The sequence below is a fragment of the Mus pahari genome, chromosome 14, assembly GCF_900095145.1.
Source record: "Mus pahari chromosome 14, PAHARI_EIJ_v1.1, whole genome shotgun sequence".
Taxonomy (NCBI): Eukaryota; Metazoa; Chordata; class Mammalia; order Rodentia; family Muridae; genus Mus; species Mus pahari.
In genome coordinates, this window is record NC_034603.1 from 45,679,496 (window position 1) to 45,698,417 (window position 18,922).

Sequence of the window (18,922 nt, forward strand, 5' to 3'; positions counted from 1 at the left end):
GAGTGCTGGGATTAAAGGCGTGCGCCACCACGCCCGGCTCTTTTCCTTTAGAGACAGGGCCCTTGGTGTTGCTGGCCTCAAACTCACTATTTAGTTGAAGCTGACCTTGAATTTCTGATCTTCCTTGTGGGGTTCGGTTCTTAGTCTATACAGCGCTGGGACTGAGCCCAGCACTTCATGCTTGCTAGCGGGGTTACAGGTGCTTAGTTTACACAGAGCCGGAATAGAACCCAGCACCTCGTGCTTGTTAGGCAAGCGTTCTCCAAGCTGAGTTACTGTACTCCCAGTCTTTGCACTTGCTTTTTGTGACCCATCTTCTCATTAGTAAAATAAGGCATTTGAGGTACATTAGAAATGGCAAATATGTATTTGTCGTGCTGCGACTTCCTCGAATTCTGTGTTGAGAAGGACTCTGAAGCTGAATCTGGAAACAGCAGGAAATAGTGCAATGATCGATTTGTAATGTCTGTCCTGGTTGCTGGAGGAGAAAGGATAGCTCATGTGCCATCTTTGAAGTATGTGATGTCACCTTGCTTCCAGCTCTAAAATTTTATAGCGCCATGATTCTCAACAATGAGCACGCTCTCCAAGGCTCTCTGTCAAAAGCAAGACGGATCTCCTCCTGCCTGCGCTGGGTGGGATGCTGTTCACTGTGGCGTAGCAGGAGAGCCTCTGATCATTCATTCTTATTTCAGGACTCTCCTCAGAGGTGCCGATCACGGGGGAAGGTCAAGCCACGGGCATCAGGGAGATGGATGGGGAGCTGACCGCAGCCCCTACACCTGAGCAGTCAGACCGAGGCGTCCACTTCGTCACCACAGCCCCTACCCTCAAGCTGCTCAACCACCACCCACTTCTGGAAGAATTTCTTCAAGAGGGGCTAGAAAGAGAGGAAGCGCCGCGGCCGGCTCTGCCCTTCCAGCCGGACTCACCGACACACTTTACTCCAAGCCCCCTTCCCCGCCTCACCAACCAGGACAACCGCCCCGTCTTTACCAGTCCGACTCCAGCCGTGGCCGCAGCACCCACCCAACCCCACTCCAGGGAGAAACCTTGGAACCTAGAGTCCGAACCCCCTGAGCTTTATATCTCATCTCCCCTTCCTCCAGGGCCGAGTATGGCGGTGCCCACACTGCTCCCAGAGGACAGACCCAGTACTACACCCCCTAGCCAAGCATGGACTCCAACTCAGGAGGGTCCCGGAGACATGGGCCGACCTTGGGTTCCAGAGGTCATGTCTAAGACCACAGGGCTTGGTATCGAGGGGACCATTGCCACCTCCACAGCTTCGGGGGATGACGAAGAGACCACCACCACCATCATTACCACGACTGTCACCACAGTTCAGCCACCAGGTCAGCTACCTGCTGGCTGGCAGGGCTGAAAGTGAGGGAGGAGGGCACACCACGGTCCCTAAATGCCTCTGTTTTCTGACACAACACCGACCTGCTGGGCCTTTTGCAGCCAAGGGTCACCCTGTCTAAAGCGTGTGGATTGGAATCAGATAACCCCAAGTTCAAGTTCTGATTCTTCCAACTGTAACACAAGCCCTCCGGGGTTTTTGTCAGCCTCTCTGAGCCTCAGGTACAAAGTAGTGATCAGAAACCCTGGGGCTGGAGAGATAGCTTAGCAGTTACGAATACTCGCTGCTCTTGCAGGGAGCCTGGGTTCCTAGCACCCGCATGGCCACTAACAACCATCTGTTTCTCTAGTTCCAGTGGATCTAATGCCTTCTTCTGTTCACAGTGGGCACCAGGCACAAAGGTAGTGCACATACATCCATGCAGGCAAAACACTCATCACACACACACACACACACACACACACACACCTAATGAACCATTGTGAGAAATGCAACCAATGGTTGCATGGTAGCCACTCAGCATAAGGTGATCCCATTGTTTCAACAAAGAAGTAGACATTCTTAAAGGTCAGCTTCAACATGCACACACACACACACACACACACACACACACACACACACACACACACGCGCGCGCGCGCGCGCGCACGCAGAGAGCTTATTTCAGCTATAGCTGAATCGACATCAGATACCCACCAGAGCTGGTCTTAGCCTCATGTCTCCTCCTGCCTCCCAGGCCCCTGTAGCTGGAATTTCTCGGGCCCAGAGGGCTCTCTGGATTCCCCCACGGCCCCCAGCTCACCCTCTGATGTTGGCTTGGACTGTTTCTACTATATCTCTGTCTACCCTGGATATGGAGTAGAGATCAAGGTGAGTGAGCAGAATCCGTCAAGAGGAAAATTATCCTTTCTCAGAAAGGGGTCTACACAGTGAGAGGTGGAAGTGCCTAGGGTACCAGTTGGGGGTGGGTTGCCTAGGGCTTGGAAAATAGACCAAAAAGCACAGCTGGATTCTGCCTTGTGCACCACCAGCGATGGCTGGGAGGGCTTCAGGGAAGAGCAAGTATGTTCAGCCTCTTCCTCGGGGCTTGATAAATGGAGTAGGAGAGAGTTTAAGGAGGGGTTCAGCCTCGGGTGGGCAGAGGACTGGACGGATGTGGGTTCTGCCTCTGAAACTGTGTGGGAGTGGAAATGACACAGAATCACCTGTGAAGACACTGTGGCACTTCAGCCATGTGTACCTGTTCCTCTCTTCACTCCTCCCTAAGCACGTCCTCTCCTGTAGTGAGTGCTGGGTCCCGGGATGCAGAGGTACTGGAAGGTTGGCATGGACACACCATGGTCAGATCTGTCCCTCGTCTCTGTGGCAGCTTATCCTTCCCTTGGGATTCAGAAGCTGCTGGAAGCCCCAGACCTGAGCTGAACATCCTTACTGATGTTCTATGGTCTTTTCAGCCTCCACAAATTTAGCTCTTTCCTTTTGTTGCCCCAAACCTACTTGTCATTCATTGTATCCAGGTCAGAAACCCAGAAGAAGGTCACCATGATACAGTGTGGATCGTTCCCCTGAGCAGCAGGGGGTCCCCTGGTCCAACCAGCTCCCCCACAAACTCTGTCACTGTGACTGCCCCCCCCCAAAAAAAACCTCTCATACTCCCCCGCTTCTCTTCCTCCATCATCGAAACCACTGTGTGTGTGGTCCCTCTGGCACCCGCTCATCCCTCCTGACTTAGGCCAGGCACACGCTCCCTGTCATTCTCCCTTGCCCACACAGCAGTCACTTCTCTAAGATAAGAATGTAATGCTCCTGTCTCCCACCCTGCCCCAGGGGGGCTCTGGCTCTGCTGCTTCTTTGCCTCATGGTCAGCTTCCTCTTGGTTTTGAACAGTTTGCTAGTGGTGGAATGGGCTGTAGCTTCTTTATCCGTTCACACAGCAGTCCCTTCCTTCCCCTGGATGAACTGAGGCCCAGCAGTGATGTCAGTGTCCCTGGCATTCTCAGCTTGTCCTCGAAGTCTTGAACCATCACCTACCATCTTAGCCCTTGCCACCCTCCTGGCTTCCAGCCGTCCACTTTCCTGAATACAATGTGTGATGCTAGAAGGCCTCAGAGAACAGGGATCCACAGGGGCGTGGGAGGGAAACCGCAAACATTTGACCCCTGCCTTAAACACTATTGCGAGTGGAAAGCAAAGCCTTTCGCCTCGCTAAGGGAAGCAGGAAGCCCCAGAAGGGGAGCTCACAAGTCTGGAAAGCATCACCGAGCTCACCAACTCTGGGCCTGCTTCCCACTCATCCCCACTCATCCCAGCTCAGGCATCCAGCTGCACGTGTCCCTGAAGGGCACCTCCTGCTCGCCTCTCTGGGGCAGTCAGGCTCGGGTCTCCCAACCAGCTAGGGAGGTAGGGGCTCTCCTGCCCATATTGGCCTCCCCTCTTTCTTCTGCAACTGCTTTATTCCGCTTCTGTCAAGCTCCAGGCCCCTCATTCCAGGCTGACTGGAAGGGCAATTAGGAACAACCACCCCCCTCTCAAGCCATTAGCACTCAGCACTGCTTAATTAAGGTAATTAATGTAAAATCATCACCAAATGAGAGGTGGCACCGGCTGTGGCTCACAGGGTGGAAGGTGCCAGCTGCAGGTGTGAGGAAAGAGATGGGGGGGCAATGCCAGGCTGGCTGCCCCACTGCAAACTCGGACTGTTTTTACCTATCCCTCAACTCTGCCACCCTAACTAAAATCTTACACCAGGCCAGGTCCAGTCCTGGTCCCCACCTCCACCCCTGGGTGTACAAGATAATGGGACAAGATGTAATGGCGGCTCTGCCTGCCCCTACTCTGGCCCTAGTGGACATCCAGGCCCCACCCTGGGTGCCCACCCCTCAGGTAGCCCTGGGTCTGGCACTCTCACACTTTCACATTAGAATGCAAAAGTGGTTACCAGGCAACCTTGAGATGAAAGCCATAGCCCTGGACTGCCATCAGGAAACATGGCATGCGCTGACCCACCGTCCTCATCTTCACAGAAGCAGAGTTCTCGAGGACTCTGTGGTCTGAGACAGAATCTGAGGTTAGGGGTCGGGGTAGGGACACAGGGGGACCACAGCCAGTTCTCTACCTATTGTAGGGAAAGAGCAAAAGATGGAACAACGGATATAAGGATGGGGGGGTATTTCTGGCTGCCTCCCCCAGACCAACTTCTCCTGGATATAGCACACAGGCCACTTGGGAATCTATAGAATTACTGATACTATAGACCAATATACCCATAACATAGCTGAGGAAACTGAGGCCTGGCCAAGAGGGATTTGCCCAAGATCCTTCAGTTAATCATCAACTAATGGTCTTTGATTAACAGGTTTATTTCACAAACAGAATTTGAGCACCATGTACCAGGTTCTGTGCTGAGCACCGAGGACACAGATGCCCCTGTTCCAAGAGGATGGAAATTATAAGCAGTGGTCATAGGATGCTCAGCGCAGGTGGGACTGGGGCACAGAAGAGCTGTGGAATTCCCGGCTCTGGGTGCCTCTCCCAACCTGGAAGGGCTTTCTGGAGATGGGCATACTCGTTCTGGAGCCCGTGGGCTGACAGATCAGCAGCTGCCTCCTGGTCTTGGAAGGAGAAGATATGACAGACTTGTCCCCTGGAAGCTCCCCCGGGATGTTTTGAGAAGGCAGTGTACGTACGAGGAGGCAGGGACAAGGGTCAGGAATGGGACTCACCTGCGGGTAACCCCGGTGTGGACCTCTGGTTCACCTGGATCACCAGGGCATGTGGGAATTGGAGCCGGGCAAGGGAGGTATGAAGAGCCAGGGAGAGGATTGTACTGTGTCCACAAATCACACGCCTGAGCAGGTCAGCCATGTTCCAGGCTGCAGTGGCTCTTAATCCACCCCTGATTCTGGTCTTGTTTAAGGTGCAGTCTGGGAATACCAGAATCTCCGAAAGCCTCATTCTTTAAGTTTGGGCCACCATAAGCCTCCATAACCTGTTTCCCTCTGTGCCTGCCATTTCTCCATGCTACTGACGCTCTCCATGTCTTCTGAGGGTCTGAGCCAGGAGGAGGCCAGGTCAGGCACTCCATGGTCCAAGGAGTCTGGTTTGCTTCCGCAGAGCATCGGGCACTGAGGAAGGCTCTTCCCTGAAAGATCCAGAGAAACCCTGGACAGAGGACATGAGCCCTGTGACACCCACGTGGTTCCTCTGCCCTCCCTGGGTAGCCCGTCTCTTGTGAGGACTCCAGGCCTTTCTGGACCCGATGGCTGCCTCTCACTACATTTGCCATTCTAAGATCCTCCTCGCTGCCAGCCTCCCTCTTGGCTTGGCTGCTCTCTGTACCATCTGGAGCCTGGGCACAGCTGCCCACTGCCCCTGCCCTCAAACCCAGGTGGCCCCATTGGCACACAGCTCTCTCAGGCCAGCTGTCGGTCTGATGGGCAGAACACCCTACCCTGCTGAGCCAGGTCAGGACCAGCCCTGATGAGTACATCAGTAATGTGTGATGGGGTGGGGTGACAGTTCTGGGCAGCTTCTTATTTCCTGGCTCTGAGGTACTGAGAGTAGCTGGAAATATGATTCCATAGTTGTAGGTCCTTCATCCTGTCCCTAAAACAGACTATACCTCCCGACACACACACACACACACACACACACACACACACACACACACGGTCTTATAAACAAGGACTGAACCTTAAGAAACTAAAGTCTGCTTCTGCCTCCCAAAGCCCAGCTCTTAGTGACTGGCTAAGCTCCTGTTCTTCTCTGGACCTCAGCTTCTTCCTCCTTAAAAGGTTAAAATAGATCAGTCCCCATGACTGACTCCATCTGACTCAGGGCACTCTCTCCTAAGCTCAGGTAGACAATGGCCCCTCAAGTCTTGCTTCCTGGTAGCTACAATCTGGGGGCCTCTGCTAGATGTCAGACAGTTAGCATAAGGGGGATGACAGACAGGCCATGCCCAGAGCAAATGAAGGTAAAGCAAGGTACCATCCTCTTGATCGCTTTGGAGGGTCATGGCGCTGGCATGTGTGTGTGTGTCAGTCGTAGACAGGTGACCTGGAGGCTGGCAGAAAGCAGTCTGAGCCCTCCCTCCCTTCTATCCAGGAAGAACCAGCAGCCCTTGCTCAGGATGGCCAGTGTTTTCTACTTGCGCATCCCCCTGGTCTTCCAGAGGCAGGGCAGTGCTGGACAGCCCAGGGTCCTATGGGAATAACCCTCCAAGTTCTCTCTGCTTCTCTTTCCCGCTACCTGGCTCCCAGGGCCCCTCCTGCCACTGGATGGGGTGTGGGAAGACAGCCCTCGTGAGCAGAGCTGACATTTCAATCTGCCTCCCAGACTCTTCGGATGCCCGCAAATTACATCAAGACTTCATCTCCCCCCCTTGTCCAACACCCAGCCCTGTCTGGCCCCTGACAACCTGGCTCTCCAACAAGTGACAGATTACATCCCAGCTTCTGCACCAAGCCTGCAAGTGTGTTCTCTAAACCCAGAGGACCAGCTCAGCACAGCTAGCCCAGAACTGCTCAGGGAGGGAAACCATAGCTCTCACCCCCAGGCTAAGCTGGGAGCCAGACCCCCTTTCTAGGCCCAAAGACGGGGTGCAGGAGATCTCAGCTCTCAATTTCCTAAGCTTTACAGATTGCCAAGAAAAAGGATGGCTCATGGGAACTCAAATCCCAACATCTTGAAAAGGCCAGGGCAGGCCAAGCTAAAATCCACCTCCCTGTTAAACCTAGGGCCCGGGAGCCTGGCAATAAAGATGTCTTGACGTCTATTTCTGCAGGTGATGTTCCCCCAGGAGACTGGGAGGGGAGGTAAGCTGCCTTGCACCTCCAGCAAAGCAAGACTTTGCTTCTTAATAGCTGTGTGCCCTTTTCAAAGTTCCTTAGCCTCTCTGGGCCTCTTTCTATTTGGGAGGACTTCACCACCTTGACACATTGAAGATGCTCTGTTGCTGCCGCCCCCACCCTCCGATCCCAGCAGAACATGATCAGGTACAGGTTAGAAGTCAAGCTGGAAGAAACTAAGAAGAAAATGCTTCCCTGACTTCAACCCCCCTGCCTCCTCCTCCACCCTTCTTCAAGGCACCCTGAGAGACCCACCTGCACCCTGCTGATCTGGGACCAGCCAAGCCCTTCGCTCTCCCCTTGAGAATCCCCGCTGCTTGCAGTCAGTACCACTTAAGGCAGAATCGTATGCTGCCTGGCATCTCTCGATAATTACAGATTCCACGTGTGTGAGGCTTGTTTTCCCAACTCTAGCATCACGCAATCTCCCAAGTTTGAAGGGACCTCATCCAGCCTCCGCCTGCTAGGGATTCCCTGAGGGATGTCCCCAGCAGATGGTCAGGCAGCCGCCACCCGAATGTGCCTGGGCGGGGAGCTCCTGGCAGAGAGGGTGCTTTTGCCCTTAGCGTCTCTCTTTGAGCCTTCCCTCCTGTCAATTCTTCCTCCCTAGCAGGAATGAGAGCTTCTCCTGGCAGCTGCCCCTCCTCCACCCCCCTCTCCTCTGCCTCAACCAGAGGAGGCCCTCTATATCCAGCAGCACTTGTGTCCTTGGACCTGACTAGGGTCAGGCCATGTTTGCCAGCTCTTGTGAGGGACGGGCCTTCAGGGGACCCACACACCTTCATCCCACTTCTCTGTGCTAAGGCCGGCCTATGGAGTGTATCCTGACCCAGTGTACAATACAAGGCTTCAGTGGGTAGATGAGGAGAAGATAGTCTGATGAGAAGCCTGGGGAGGAAAGAACTGATGGTTTTGTGTGAGAGACGGAGGTAGGAAATGGGGTGGGGCAGTAATTCTTGTGCTGCTATCCAGAGGGGCAGGAATGAGGGGACTGCCTCATTTTGTGGCTGCACGACAGGGAACTGAGGCTGGGGGAGCCACTGGAACTGGTTGAGTGGGGAGTCTGAACCTTGTCCTCTGAGCAACCTGAAGCCACTGAGGAGGTTTGAATGGGAGAGAGAAGAGGCCTGACTTGGGGCAGAATGAGTGGGGGGTAGGAAGGTTAGGATGTGCACAGAGGCCACTCTTAGAAACAGTGATCACGAGGTGGGGGAGGGGGCAGGAGAAGCCAGCTGGGATGCCTGAAGGATAAAACAGGGGAAGGGTTTGGTGACTCACTGGGCACTGCTTAACCCAGAGCAGATGCTTAACTCTTGAATGCGTAGTCTTAGCGCAAGGAGCTACAGACTTTAGAGCTCGGAGATTCATCTCCATTGCACAAGTGTCTCTAAACTTCAGAGAAGGAGTTCGTGGGTCTCAGTTGGGGTCTAAGGGTCACCCCCTTTCTTTTCTCTCTTCTTGTGTGTAAGTGTGTGTGTAGTGTGGGAGCCAGAGTGGGGGAGGGGGGATGGTAAGCTTAAACCAAGGATGATGACCTTGGTTCCTTAGCAACTTGTGAACACTTGTATTTACCTCCCATGTGCTGGGATTATGAGCATACACCACCGATTATGTAGCTGCTTGTGTGCTAAGCAAGCACCCTACCAACTGAGCTACGTTCCAACCCTGGTTCTGGTTTCCCCCCAGAAACCCCTATATGATGTAGATGCTGCCGGTGTAGAGGCTACATTTTGAGCAGCAAAGCTCTGCCAGGCATGGTGGCGCATACTGTAATCCCAGCACTCAAGAGGCTGAGGCAGGAGAGTCACAAATTTGAGACTACTACCCTGGGCCACATAATGAGATTCTATTCATCCTCTACTTGCCTAGGAACACAGGGTGGAGATGAGCTCCTGTTTCTAGGCTCTCAACCTGGTGCTCTGTCAACCCATAGCATCGCCTCTGTGGTCAGAATCTGTTGTTGTCTGACCTTTGAAGGGAAGCGTGCTCAGGGACTAAGAATCTCAGGAACAGGGTGGTAGCAAAGGGGCCTCTGACAGCCAGATGTGACCAGAGCACTGATGATGACAGGAGACAAGGCCAAGCTGATGGGCCGGCAGGGACCTTGTTTGTCAGGACCTGCAGAGCCAGCCAGAGAGTCTGGAATAGAACCACAGGCTACAGACTCACTGGAGAAATACTGGGTGATTTAAACAAGAATCCCTGTGATGTGCGGCGGGGACTGAGACTATTGATGACTTCAGTTCAGAAAATATTGATGGGAAGGGAGGAGTGGGTTAAGGCCTCCGGGCGGGGAGGCTGTCGAGGAGCGAGGAGGTCGCTTGGGTGATCCAGGTGAGCAATAATCGTGAGGAGAAAGGAAGCGGCAGCCGCAAAGAAGGCGACCGAACAGATCTGCAGTCCAGATGACTGAGTAGATGCAAGGCATGAGGGGAGAGGCAAGGCGTGGGTGCCCAGGTAGTGAGTGAGATTATTGTCAGCAGTTCCGGGGATCTGCTGGCTGGGGGAAGACGTAGTTCACAGTGAGGCAGGCTGGGAGAGAGGGATGTGTATCATATATCAGGGCTGTCCAGGGGAAGCTGGGTTCATGGGTCTGGTATTTAGGCCCACACGGGTACCATCAAATCTACAAACAGAACCCAGAGAAGGCAACCATAGAAAGCCGGTAGGGAGTTCTGCTCATAATCTCCGTGTGAACTAGGGTAACATGCTTAATATTCTCTGACCGTTGGGCCCCATGTCATACTTCCGAGGAGTCAAGATGGGCTCTTCCTGTGTGAAGTGCCTAGTATGGGGACTGTAGTACACTAGAGGCTAGTGTGTGACACGGCTGGAGTCACGGGCCAGCAGGACTCGGGTACCGGAAGTCCTGATAGCACCACTCTGTTCTCTCCCATCCGCTTGCAGGTGGAGAACATTAGCCTTCAGGAAGGGGAGACCATCACTGTGGAGGGCCTGGGGGGTCCTGATCCACTGCCCTTGGCTAACCAGTCTTTCCTGCTGAGGGGACAAGTCATCCGCAGCCCCACCCACCAAGCAGCCCTGAGGTTCCAGAGCCTCCCACTACCTGCTGGGTCTGGCACTTTCCATTTCCACTACCAAGGTAAGGCCTGAGCAACTGAGAGAGGAGCCAGCCATGACTGGCTGCTCTCCTGGGTGGATTTTGATGTCCTCACAGCCTGGGTCAGCGAGGAGCTGGAGGGGCTTGACAATGACCATCTGGAGGTCTTTAGCGAAGCAGACTGGCTTTCCTCCCCTACCTGGGATCCAGCCCATGCTCCGCATGGCAACTGGAGATGCCTCAGGAAAGGGGCAGGGCATGATAAAATGGGCCACCACTCTGAGGAGGTGGGCTTCTTGCTACCTGAACAGGTCTTGACTTTGAACAGGTCACTTGGCTTCTCTGATTATTTTTTTTCCTTTTATTGATTTTTTTTTTTAGTACACTAGTACTAAAAAAATTAAGTTTTAATTTTTAAAATTTTATAGATTTAGCGCACTTATTTGTTTTGTGTGAGGGCAACTTGTGGGAACCGGAGCGCTCCTTCCACCCTATGGGTCTCAGGGGACAAACTCAGGCCATCGGGCTTGCTGGCAGGTGCCTTTACATCTGGTTGTCTCTCTGGCCCTCCTTTTTAATTTTTTAAAAAGATTTATTTATTTATTTATTATATGTAAGTACACTGTAGCTGTCTTCAGACACCCCAGAAGAGGGCGTCAGATCTTGTTAAGGATGGTTGTGAGCCACCATGTGGTTGCTGGGATTTGAACTCTGCACCTTTGGAAGAGCGGTCAGGCGCTCTTACCTGCTGAGCCATCTCACCAGCCCCCCTTTTTAATTTTAATATCTGAGATAATTTCATGTTATATTGAGAATCAAGACCAATGCATTCATTACTGGTAAAATTTTAGAAATATTTTCTGTAAAATGTTTATTTATTCATTTATGCTGGGCACAGTGGCACACAGAGGCTGAGGGAGGCAGATCTGTATGTCTTTAAGGCCAGCCTGGTCTACACAGTGAGTTCCAAGCCAGCCAGGTCTATGCAGTGAGACTCTGTCTCAAAAAAAAAAAAAGCAAGCATTTAAAAATATTTGACTGGTAATTAATCTACTGTAATATTTCTACAAATACAGAGTCAAGTATCCACCTTCACCACAAATCTTATACATTTTGAAAGCATTTAAAACTACAGAAAAGTACAAAAATAAGACAGGATGTTGGGCTGGAGAGATGGCACAGCGGTTAAGAGCACTGACTGCTCTTCCAGGGGTCCTGAGTTCAATTCCCAGCAACCACATGGTGGATCATAACCATCTGTAATGGGATCCGACACCCTCTTCTGGTGTGTTTGAAGACAGTTATAATTATACATAAAATAAATAAATCTTAAAACAGAAGACAGGATGTCTACACGCCACAATTCAGAAAGAATTGTCTGCACATATTATTTGTAGTCTTTAGCACATACTTTAAAGGCATACTCTCCACACAAATACATAGACACACAGACACACACAGACACACACACACACACACACACACACACACACACACACATACACGATGGCCCAGGACAACTTGGCACGAAGTGTTTTCTTTTTTTACCATGTAGGTTCAGGGGTTGATCTCGGGTCCTCAGCCTTGGCAGTAGACACCTTCACCGCCGACGAGGAGCCATCTCACAGCCCTTATCTTACACCATAGCTCAGGCTGACCTCAAACTCACCCCGGTGCTGTGGCCTCGGCCTCCTGGCTGTAAGGATGACAGGCCTGAGCTACCACTCCTCCTTCTCTGCCCCTCTCTGCCTTCGCTGCCACACCCTCCCTTTCCTAGCAAAGGCTAAACCATCTATACTCCAAAGTTAGTTACCTTTTGAGTAAAACAAAAAAGTGCTTATCGTGCCCTCCACGAAGGAAACCAGCATTACACAGCTTGCAGGATGCACGTGGGAGCAAGGCAAAGCTGCAGCTTTCCCATAGGGTTCCTTCTTGCCCACCCCCTTCCCTGGGCTGGAAGTCGGTTCCATCCTCTGCACAGGTTAACTTTAATTCAGACCCCCCCCCCCAACCTAGAGAGCGAGCTAACAGGGGGATAATTGGTAAGAACAATCAAGACATTGTCTTGCGCTGGCATGGACCACTTCTGCAGCCCTGTAGGGGGGGAAGAGCTGATGGGGTGGGGGAAACAGCCACCCTGGAGCTAGGAATGCTCTGACCCTGTCTCTTCACCTTGTCAAGGCTTTGCCACCCAAACTGGGGGGAGCAGCCTGGTGTGACAGCAGGGATCTTAATGCTGGGCAGAGGTTGTCCAGGCCCTCAGCGGTGGTAGGTCCCCACCCAGGCAGGGATGACCATCTGGGCGGCCCCTCCAGCCTCCCTAATGGCTCATCAATCCTCTTCAGCAGCAGGCATAATTTCATGCCACAGTAACCTTTTCTCTTGCTGCAAATTCCTTTGTACAAAACTCCGGTCCCCTCTTTGTGCTGCCAGACAAAAGTGGGAGAATGCAACAGGGCCCGAGGCCTAGCAGGGGGAGCAGAGCCCTAGGAGAGCCTAGGGGAGCTGGCCCACTCCCGCTCTTTGTCCCAGCGGCCCTCCCTCCTCTGCCCAGTTTTTGTCAATGATCAGCTCTTTCCTTAATGAGTGTAATTCCCCTAATTATAGACTGTAATTAGCCCTGATCCCAGAGATGGGAACAGGAGGAGCGTGTGCTCACGGGCATTTCTCGTGGGCTGGAGAAAGAGGGTGCCAGAAGAGGGAGGGAGGGCCTGGGAACGCAGGCCTGTGCAGGCAGGCACTGTCCAAGTGGATGAAGGAGGGCACAATCGCGAGCTTCCACACAGGCCTGTGGCCGGATAGATTCCTCTGGCCACGTCCCAGTCCGGTGGAGAGTCAGAGTGCGGGAGAGGCCCCTCCCTCCTCCATCCAAGCATGCCTGGCACTGGAGTTGGCTCCAGAAACAGCCGCCAGCAAGAAAATAACTCAACAGACTGTGGTGGTGCAGACTCCCTGGGTACGGTTGGTTGTCATGGCAATAGGAGGAAGCTCATCTTGGGAAGTGGCACTTACCCACGATGGAGTCTGGGGGTGCCTCTCGATGCTACCAGCCCCCTGCTTTCACATGATTCCAGCCCACTCCCTCAGGTTGTGCTGGGGCTCACAGGGGAAGATGAGTGCGCAGGTGCTGAGTCTGACACCCAGGGAGACAGCTCCTCATCCCCAGGCTGGGCGCAGTCCTCCCTATGCTAGCTGAGGAGGAAGAATGAGTGACTTGCTGGACCTGCTCCAAGGCCAGCCTGGTCTGTCACTCTCAGGTTTCTCTGACTCCACAGGCCCGGATCCCATATGAACTGGGACCAGGTAGGAAGCCGAAGACCTCGAGAAGCAGGAGCTCCAATCCCCATCCTACCACAGTTCTACAGTAAGGCAGGGTACAGAGGCTCTCCGACCCTCAGTCTCTCCCAGCCTCACCGTTCTTTATCTTAAAATGGGTCAATAGCCCCTACCCTACCTTCTTTCTTCCACATGTATGATGGGTACTAGGCAAGAAGGAGCTCTTTAAGAACTAGAAAGCGGCTGGGTGTGGTGGCTCACGCTTTTAATCCCAGCACTTGGGAGGCAGAGGCAGGTGAATTTCTGAGTTCGAGGCCAGCTTGGTCTACAGAGTGAGTTCCAGGACAGCCAGGGCTACACAGAGACACCCTGTCTCGAAAAACAAAACAAAACAAAACAAAACAAAACAACAAAAAAAAAAAGAACTAGGAAGCACAGCAAATGTAAGAAGCTGTTCCTACTCGCGACGGCAAACATTAACAACCAGCTTTGGGGGAAACGGGGCAGAGGTAGGTGTGTGCTTTATGCAGGCACTGCACATATGGCCGCTTCCTAAACCTCCCCCAACACTGCAGGCAGTGCTCTAAACCACCGGTTAAACAAAGAAACCATCCAGGCACGGAGTAAAGAAGTAACTTGCCCAAGGTGGCAGCGTAGGAAGTTGCGAGCAGAGCCTGCATTTAAACCCAGGGAGTCTGACCCCAAGACCCATCTCCTAAGCACTGCCCACTCCACTGGTCAGTCACAACTAGCCTTTTATTGGTCAAACCCTCAAAACTCTCGTTTTCACATAGCAACTAAGAATATGACAGATGGGGAAGGCCTCAAAACTGAGTCGCAGTCAACTCAAGCTTTGGTAGCTCATCTGCCCAAAGGCAGCCCCTTTTTCTGTTCATATAAAGGCATAGGGCACAGTCAAGCCTTCTTTTTTAGTTTTCTCCTTGTCTGCTCCAGGCATTCTACCTACCTCTTAGACCCAAGTCGGACTCCCTCTTTATAAGCTATTTCTGGGCTTTAGCCTAAGGGTTGGGGTTTACCAGGCAATTTTATGGGATTTGCTGTCCCTGTGTGGTCATAAGTGGTATGACAACTCGCAAAGCAACCAGCGTGGCCAATCCCACCTCCAATTACTTAAGAAAGTGAGTGTGACTTTCTCACACCCCTCCCACAGTCCCAAAGTAATTTGCTGGGCTGGAGAGAGGTCTCAGTGGTTAAGAGCACTGACTGACCTTCCAGAGGTCATGAGTTCAATTCCCAGAAACCACATGGTGGCTCACAACTATCTGTAATGGGACCCAATACCCTCTTCTCGTGTGTCCTACTCATATACATAAAATAAATAATTCTTTAAAAAAATAGTCATTTGCTGATCTACTGATCGTGTTTCTAGTAAAGTCAAAAAGAGGTCTGGCAACTTCTGTATGATTTCGGTTTAGCTATTTGGTTGTTTTTGAGACATGGTCAAACTACATACGTAGCCCAGGCTGACCTTGAACTCAGGACCCTCTGGTCTCAACCCCAGAGACTTCAGGTTCACCAACCATTCCTGACAAGCATTTCCAGCCTCACTTAAGTGGAATTAAGAGCTTGTGTAGTGCGCTCTTAATTCCAGCACATGGGAGGAAGAGGCAGGTGGATCTGAGCTCTGAGTAGCTTGATCTGCAGATCTGAGTTCCAGGACAGCCAGAGCTACAGAGTCAGTGGCAGCACTCAGGAGTTGGGTGGGGGAGGTGGGTAAGAAAACACTAAGAGAAAGCTAAAGTGTTACTGGGCTTGGGTAGGAACCTCAGTCTCCAGTTCTCTGCTGTTCTGATCACCGACCCCCACTTCCCTACAAGGGAACAAATGAGATGCTTCTGTGGGTCTTCCAATGCTTCCTCTGGGCCCAAAGGCACCTGGAGTGGGCTGTGCAGGCACCCTCCTCCTCTCCCCCTCCTCCTCTCCCCCTCCTCCTCTCCCCTCCCCCTCCTCCTCTTCCCCTCCTCCCTCTCCCTCTCACTCCCCTCCCCCTTCCCTTCTTTACTGTCACCCATTCTCTCTTCACAGCCTATCTCCTGAGCTGCCACTTTCCCCGACGTCCAGCCTATGGAGGTGTGACTGTCACCAGCCTCCACCCAGGAGGCAGCGCCCGCTTCCACTGCGCCACTGGCTACCAGCTCAAGGGTGCCAGGTTCCTCACCTGTCTCAATGCCACCCAGCCCTTTTGGGATTCCCAAGAGCCTGTCTGCATTGGTGAGTGGGTCCCCACAAGGAAGGCTCAATGTCAAGCAGAGGAGCAAAGTGGGGTGTGGGGGTGTGGGGGGGTCATTCTCTGATCTCCATTGCTGTCTGGAACTTCAATTGTTTTCTGTAAGAAAGACAGAAGATGGTCGCGCATCTCGGTACTGAGCCAACCTACGTTTATTACCTGGCCATTGTATGTGAGCATCACAGGTCGAGTTCAGAGTTGGTTTTCAACGTTGCATGGGTAACACGAATGCATGAATGTGGCAAGAAAGCAGGACCAATCAGGGATGATTCTTGCCTTGGCAGAACGCTTATCCACAGGGCCCTCAGACACCTTCTCCAGTAGCTCTCCAGACATTACTACACAGCCCTTCCTTGACTGACTGCTAAGGAATGCTCAACACTGACCCCTCTGGCCTGGTCCTGCCTTTTCTTCCCCAAGAAAGGCTGAGCTGCTTGTCTGGGCCCAGCAGTGAGGGTTTCTGGGCCACTTGACCACAAAGTTCATAGAAGGTAAGAAGGAGTCAAACCTGGCTTATGCCCTGAGAACCCCACAGTTTCAGGGAAGGGGGAAAGAAGGAGCGTAGAGATGCTGGAGAGACGGTTCCGTGGCTAAAAGCACACGCTGCTCTTGAAGAGGACCTGAAATCTATTCCCAACACACACTCCAGTGGTGCTCAATTGCTGAACTCCAGTTCGAGGGTCCAACGTCCCCTTCTGGCCTCCATAAGCATTGCACTCACTTGCATGTAAAAGTACACACTCATATACATGTAACTTTTTTTAAAAAAGAATTATTTATTGTATGCATACGAGTACACTGCTGCTGCTTTTAGAAGAGGGCATCAGATCCCATTGCAGATGGTTGTGAGCCACCATGTGGTTGCTGGGAATTGAACTCGGGACCTCTGGAAGAGCAGTCAGTGCTCTTAACCACTGGGCGATCTCCCCAGCCCTACATGTAACTTTTAAAAGAATTAACTAGAGTATAGGTCATTAATTCTAAAACGGGGAGTAAAAAGTGCCAAGGAACAGTCATAAAGTGGCTGACCTGGTGGTCACAACGCAATCCCAGCCCCTGAGAGACTGAGGCACGAAGGTCTGAGTTCTAGGCCAGCCTAAGCTCCACAGACGGACCTTGCCAAAGGGTGGAGGTCGAAGTGACCTGGGGAAAAAGCTGCCGTCCCTCTCCCAGTTCGTATTGAGACAGCTCCCTTAAGAAGGTAGTGCTGAAGGTTTGATCTTTTCATTCAGGGAACAAGCTAAGCAACGATAGAGGGACAGGAAGGAGAGGGTGTTTAAGGCATCGGGGACAGTCAGGTGGAGCAGACAGTAGGAAGGACCTGCAGTGTCAGGCCAAGACACGAGGTGCACAGATGTTGAGGTTTTTGAGGAGGGAAGGGAGGAGGTCAGAACTGCTCCTCAGGGGAGCCAGCAGTGGTTGTCTGGAGGCTGAGAGGCCATCCTGGATAGAAGCTTTGATCTGGGGCAGTGACTTTGGGAATAGAGAGGAGGGGACAGATGAGAGAAGCAGGATGAGTGAACAGGGACCCGAGTCCTGGTTCCTAGAGATTAAAAGATCCAAGATGGCTACAAACCCAGAAGGCTTGTGGAGGAAGTGTCAGGTTTGCCACATGACAGACAACTTTGGCTTCTTGTCCTTTTGGAAGAGAAGAGACGTTGGCTTTTGAGCCTTCTTTCCTTTTCTATTTTTCCTAGTGCTGGTCAGTGAGCTTAGATAGGCATGCCCTCTTGCCTCAAAGGAGCACCATCGAGTGGGGAGGCCGGAAAGTGGCTTAGTGTAGCCAACACTGGCGTGGGGTGGCCTCAGTGTGGCAGGCATATGGGCCAGAGAGCTCAGTTCCACACTGAGGAGACCTGGGTGGCTTCCCACAGACATGGACGGGAGCACTTCCAGAAGCGTTAGATCAGGGCAGTTTGGTGGAGTCTGTGTGGGGGCAGAAACAGCATGATACAGTGAGTATGCCTGAAGGCTTCAGCAAAGGAAGATATAGAAAGAATTCAGGTCACAATGGGCTTGGACTCCATCTCAAGGGCAATAGAGAACCACTGGGTGATTCCAAGTCAAAGATGGCACGGGGTACTATCTGAAGGCTAGCTCTATGCTGAGACCAAGTTGAAAGTTACCTTGCTCCTCCACGGAGAATGAGAGACAAGGCTCATCCTGGACCCCATGATCCAGATTCTACTCTGTTGTCATCTGGAGCCTTTGGGGGCAACGGTGTTCTGTGTGGGCAATGGTAGTCGGGTCTCCAAGAGCAGAACTGTGTGCGTCTGAGAATAACAAGAGCTGCCTGGAACCCGGCTTCCTGCTTCAGGTCCCTTCCATTCCTGAAACCCTCGAGGTTGGGCCCAGACAAGCAGCTCCACCTTTCTTGGGGAAGAAAAAGCAGGACCAGGCCAGAGGGGTCAGTGTTGAGCATTCCTTAGCAGTCAGTCAAGGAAGGGCCGTGTAGTGATATATAGAGGGCTACTGCAGAAGGTGTCTGAGGGACCTGTGGTCAGCTGCCAGCGGTCTGCCAAAGCGAGAATCATCCCTGATGGGTCCTGCTTATTCGTTTTGGTCATCAAACAACGAGAACCAACTCTAAGCCTGCCCTGAAAGACAAGCCTCTGTCCCAAGGAGAGACCCAAACAGATAACTGACTTCCTGCTTTGTGTTCTGGGGGTTCAAATCCGAGGTCTGTTATCATGCTAGGCAAGCCAGAAAGCTAGTTTTACAGAAGAAGCAAGGCATGGCGACATGTTTGCCGTCTCAGCACTCCAGGAGCTGGCAAGAGGACTGCAAGTTCCAAGCTAGCCAGGGCTACACAGGAAGACCATTTCAGAAACAAACGAAAGGCCAGGTGTGGTGGCACATACATTTAAATCCAGCACTTGGGTGGCAGAAGCAGGTGGATCTTTGACTTTGAGACTAGCCTGGTCTATACAGCAAGTTCCAGGTCAGGACCACATAGCAAGGACAGCTCAAAAACAAGAAACAAAACAAAACAAAAAAGAAAAGGAAGGAAAAAGAAAAGAAAAAAGACGAAGAAGCCGGGCGTGGTGGCGCACGCCTTTAATCCCAGCACTTGGGAGGCAGAGGCAGGCAGATTTCTGAGTTCGAGGCCAGCCCGGTCTACAAAG

The 18,922-nt window shown here is 52.3% G+C and overlaps 1 protein-coding gene across 4 annotated transcripts in view; it reads left to right on the forward strand.

The window, feature by feature from the left end:
• Positions 1–18,922, forward strand: part of Sez6 (seizure related 6 homolog) — a 48,084-nt gene that overhangs the window by 21,643 nt on the left and 7,519 nt on the right. For all 4 annotated transcript variants that reach the window (XM_021212537.2, XM_029546249.1, XM_021212539.2 and 1 more), the window contains exons 2-5: positions 696–1,355; positions 2,100–2,233; positions 10,120–10,315; positions 15,596–15,781. In XM_021212537.2, the coding sequence (XP_021068196.1) occupies positions 696–1,355; positions 2,100–2,233; positions 10,120–10,315; positions 15,596–15,781 (1,176 nt within the window). The remainder of the gene's footprint in view (positions 1–695; positions 1,356–2,099; positions 2,234–10,119; positions 10,316–15,595; positions 15,782–18,922) is intronic.